Raw genomic sequence first — 5,314 nt, forward strand, 5'->3', positions numbered from 1 at the left:
GATGAATGAATTATAATGAAAAATTAATTATAACGAAAAATACCAAATTGAAGTTTTGACGTAATCCTTTTATTAAACACAGTTTTTCTATCAAAATTCATATTTCTTTTACAAATAGAAAAATCTATCATTACCATCAAAGCTTTTTTTTTATATATAAAAAAAAAGAGATTGAAAATTTTATCAACAAAAATAAAATACAATCGAATATACTAATATTTTTGATTTTGGAAAAATCTTAAGGGCTATTAATATATATATATATATTTTTCTCCTTCTTCCTTTAATAACCATTTTTTAAAATAAATAAATAATAATAAATAAATAAATAAGTAAATAAATAAATAATAATAATAAAATATTAAAAATTAATGAAGAGAAGAATGCCTAGGTAAGCCGGGATGAAACATAAGGTCCTCCATATTAGAAGTATGTATGTGGATACAATGTGCATAATTTCTTAAACACTAATCGGTTTGTTACTCCATTCAGAGAGAGAGAGAGAGAGAGGAATAGAGAGAGAAAGAGAGAGAGACATACTAGCTTAAAGGTAGTTGGTTTGTGGTTAAACTGGCATCACATCCTTACAACACAAGATCGAAAGGGAAACAGAAAATGGCCCCCAAAGACGGAAATGAATCGGACAATGATGAGGAGATCCAAAACCAGATGACTTCACATGAAACAGGGACAACAGAAGAGATAAGGGTGTTAAGACAACAAATGGCAGATATGTACGAGGCTTGGATGAGTGGACAACCTCCACCATCTTCAATCCGAGAGTATTTTAATACAAATATGTCTCACCCTATCCAGGTGTCGACAAGCGATCCGATATATCCCCCTGGATTCAGCCCCTATGCTAACACATTCAATGTCGCTGGAACTTCTATGGGGCGCCCTTCGAATACGCCTGTGATAAGTAACCCACTCTTTGTGTCAACTGCCCCGACTAACAGCATCCCGCAGCCAACGATGGTGCCCAAATCCAACAGCGATCCTCCGCCCAAAGTTCGGCGTGATCAGAGTTACACTCTTGAAGAGGCCATTAAAATTCCAAGCTCTCATCCCCACATTCATCAATATAGTTCCCCTGTCGAAATTGAGAGGATGGTAAAAAATGAGGAACATGAAGAAATGAATAAGAAAATGAAGAGTTTGGAACAGAGTATAAGAGATATGCAAGGACTAGGAGGCCACAAAGGCATCTCGTTCAGTGACTTGTGTATGTTTCCTCACGTCCATTTACCTGCTGGTTTTAAAACTCCAAAGTTTGAAAAATATGATGGTCACGGAGACCCCATAGCTCATCTAAAGAGATATTGCAACCAATTGAGGGGTGCAGAGGGCAAAGAAGAGTTACTTATGGCCTATTTTGGGGAAAGCTTAGTAGGGATTGCATCTGAATGGTTCATAGATCAGGATATCACCAACTGGCACACATGGGATGATTTGGCTCGATGTTTTGTACAGCAATTCCAATATAATATTGACATTGTTCCAGATCGCTCCTCGTTAGCCAACATGAGGAAAAAGACCACGGAAAATTTTCGTGAATATGCTATCAGATGGAGGGAACAAGCTGCTAGGGTTAAACCACCGATGAAGGAGTCAGAGATGATTGACGTTTTTCTCCAGGCGCAAGAACCTGATTACTTTCACTATCTGCTTTCTGCCGTAGGGAAGACATTCGCTGAAGTTATTAAGGTAGGGGAAATGGTGGAAAATGGCATCAAGTCTGGAAAGATTGTAAGTCAAGCTGCCTTAAAAGCCACAACACAAGTGCTTCAAAATGGTTCTGGAAATATTGGAGGGAAGAAGAGAAGGGAGGATGTGGCCACTATTGTATCAGCGCCTAGGACTCATGTCCAAGGTAATTTCTCACAACACTATTTTCCTTCCCAAGCTCCACAATATTCTGTCCCATACACTCCATATCATGTTTTTAATGCACAACCAATTGCACCCCCTTCTTATCCACAGCGGCGTGCACCAACTCCACAAAATCATCCACCACCCCCACAAGTTCATCAAAATACTGCTAGAATTCCTTTCCGTCCTAGACCACAATACAAAAAGGGAAATGGCGTTAAAGATGAGTTCACTCCTATTGGGGAGTCGTATGCTAGCTTGTTCCACAAATTAAGGACGTTGAATGTTTTGAGTCCTATTGAGAGAAAGATGTCGAATCCTCCCCCGAGAAATTTGGATTATTCTCAACATTGCGCATATTGTTCTAATGCCGCAGGGCACAACATAGAGAGATGTTGGTATTTGAAAAGGGCCATTCAGGATTTGATCGATTCTAACCGAATTATAGTTGAAAGTTCGAGTGGACCCAACATCAATCAAAATCCATTGCCGAGGCATACTGAAACAAACATGTTGGAAATGATGAAGGGTCATGAAGAGTTTGCATCTCCGTATAAGCCAATCCTTAGGGTTGGAACTGGCATTAAGAAGTCAGCAAATGTTGTTGATTTAACAAAAATGATGCCTTTAGGGGCGGAAAATGAGTTAGAAAAGTTGAGTCCATCAAACACACCCATCTTAACTGTGAAAGGAGCCCTTGAAGATGTTTGGGAAAGTCCGAGTAAGGCAAAGTCGTTTGTTCCAAAAAGGCCAAACAAGCCTATCTTGATCGTACAAGGGGCCCATGTTCCTCTTGTGATTATCAGGCCAGTATCCCAGCTCCCAATGACTAACCCCAAAGCTGTTCCTTGGAGTTATGAGCCTACTGTCGTGACATACAAGGGAAAAGAAATTGATGAAGAAATAGATGGAGTAGGAGGAATAACCCGTTCAGGAAGATGTTATGTCCCGATGGAATTAAGGAAAACTAGAAATGACCAAACACAAATAAAGAGTTCGGTCACTGAAGGAGAGGCAGAGGAATTCCTAAGGAAGATGAAACTATCAGACTACTCCGTGGTGGAACAATTAAGAAAAACTCCAGCCCAAATATCTTTGTTGTCTTTGCTAATACATTCTGATGAACATCGTAAGGCTGTAATGAAAATTTTGAATGAAGCACATGTTCCTAGTAAAGTTACAGTGAGTCAGTTACAAAAGATTGCTGGGAGAATATTTGAGGTAAACCGCATCACTTTTTCAGATGATGAACTACCCAAAGAAGGTACAGGACATAACCAAGGCCTACATATCACTGTAAAGTGTGAGTTTTCATATGTTCTATTGATGGAGGATCTGGAGCAAATATTTGTCCTTTATCAACTCTACAGAAATTGAATGTTAGTGCTGAAAGGGTCCGACCCAACAATGTATGTGTTAGAGCTTTTGATGGGTCAAAAACAGATGTTATTGGTGAAATAAAGCTCGTACTAACCATAGGTCCTGTGGATTTCGCTGTGAATTTTCAAGTGTTGGATATCAACGCGTCCTACAATCTATTGTTGGGGAGGCCATGGGTGCATAGGGCTGGAGCAGCCCCCTCAACGTTGCATCAAATGATTAAGTTTGAATACGACCGACAAGAGGTAATTGTTCATGGTGAGGGGGGTTTGTCAATCTACAAAGACTCTTCCTTCCCCTTTATCAAGGCGGATAATGAGAATGAGGCACTACTTTATCAAGCTTCTGAGGTAGTGGTTATTGAGCATGTCCCCGAGGGGAGTGTCATTTCAAAACCAAATATGCCCATCGCGTCTGTAATGGTGGTGAATGAATTGCTGAAACACGGGTTTGGGCTGGGTAAAGACTTAGGAATCTTCTTGCAAGGAAGAGCTTATCCTGTGAGTCTACGAAAGAGCATCGGTACTTTTGGCTTAGGCTACCAACCTAGAATCGAGGACAAAATGAAGGCAAAGAAGCATAAGAGAGATGTATGGTCACTTACCAAGCCTATACAACCAATCTACAAATCTTTCATCAAAGCCCGCGCAACAGAATCTTATCAATCATCTTTTCCAGAGCCAGTGATGAAAGTTAGCGAAGAAATGATCAACTATTTTCAAGATTTATTTGTCGAGGTTGATATGGTGGAACTCGGAGAAGGCACTAGCGACAGAGATGTGCAATTCATTGGTCCTGATGTCAATCTAAACAATTGGGAGGCCACCCCTCTCCCCGTTAAAGACGAGTCTTGGTAGTCTGTCTTGTTTTTTCTTTTGTCGTCCGATTCATTCAAGGATTGTAATTCGGATTCTATCTTGTCGTTTTACTTCAAACATTCTATTTCCCTTTTCAATAGGATGTAATTGCATCTTTATTTCAGTTTAATATATTTGTTTGTTTTCTTTTATACAGTTCTTTCTATGCCGATTCTAGTGATATGACATGCATGCAGAATTTTTCGCCAGATCTTAATATCCAATCTAATCTTCGACCTAATATTGAAATAATAAGTCAAGAAATCGAATATGATGAAGACAGAGTATTTGAGGAAGTAAAGAAGGATTTCAATCATTTTGAAAATAAGCGAAATCCAAATATGAGTGAAACTGAGACGATAAATTTGGGGGATCAGGAAATTATTAAGGAGACTAAGATAAGTGTACATGTTCGACATCAAAAGGACGATATAATCCAGGCCCTGCTTGATTACAAAGATGTTTTTGCGTCATCTTATGATAACATGCCTGGATTAAGCACTGACATGGTTGTAAGTTGCCAATTGATCCTAATTTTCCTCCGATAAAGCAGAAGTTGAGAAAACTCAAAACCGACATGAGTGCAATAATTAAAGAGGAGATCACAAAGCAACTTGAGGCCAAAGTCATTGAAGTCTCTCAAAATCCTTCTTGGTTAGCCAATATCATACCCGTCCCTCAGAAAGACGGCAAAGTTCGAATGTGTGTTGATTATCGTGATTTGAATAAGGCAAGTCCAAAAGATGTTTTTCCTTTGCCTAACATCCATATTTTATTGGGTAGTTGTGCTAAACATGAGGACGCATTTTGCCACATCATGCCGAAACCAAAGGCAAGTGTTCTCCAAATTGGAGAGGACCATTCGTTGTTAAAAGGGTATTACCCAATGGTGCTCTTTACTTAGCAGATATAGAAGGCAAAGTGACAGAAACGGTCGTCAATGCTGATGCTGTGAAAAGATATTACATATGATTGAGTTTCTACATTAGTAACCCATATGTTTGGGCTCGACATTTCAAGGGTTGATTCAATGGGATCTCTTGGTTATGCTGTTTCCTTGACTTTTCAAAAAAAAAAGAATAAAAAAAAACAAAAAACAAATTGCCTGAACTACGTTTGACCTGATTCTTGTTTCGGCAAGATACGTAGGCAGCCCTAATATTGGGTTCTGTTCAACCAAATACAAATCCAAAAATTCATATTGT

The 5,314-nt window shown here is 39.0% G+C and overlaps 1 protein-coding gene across 1 annotated transcript; it reads left to right on the forward strand.

Moving 5' to 3' along the window:
• Positions 1-615: 615 nt before the first annotated feature.
• LOC107019339 lies at positions 616-5,013 on the forward strand. Its single transcript, XM_015219861.1, has 4 exons — positions 616-3,136; positions 3,205-4,105; positions 4,267-4,621; positions 4,663-5,013. The coding sequence occupies exons 1-4, from the start codon at positions 616-618 to the stop codon at positions 5,011-5,013; spliced, it is 4,128 nt and encodes a 1,375-aa protein (XP_015075347.1).
• Positions 5,014-5,314: the final 301 nt, after the last annotated feature.

The sequence above is a fragment of the Solanum pennellii genome, chromosome 5 (assembly GCF_001406875.1).
Source record: "Solanum pennellii chromosome 5, SPENNV200".
Classification (NCBI taxonomy): Eukaryota; Viridiplantae; Streptophyta; class Magnoliopsida; order Solanales; family Solanaceae; genus Solanum; species Solanum pennellii.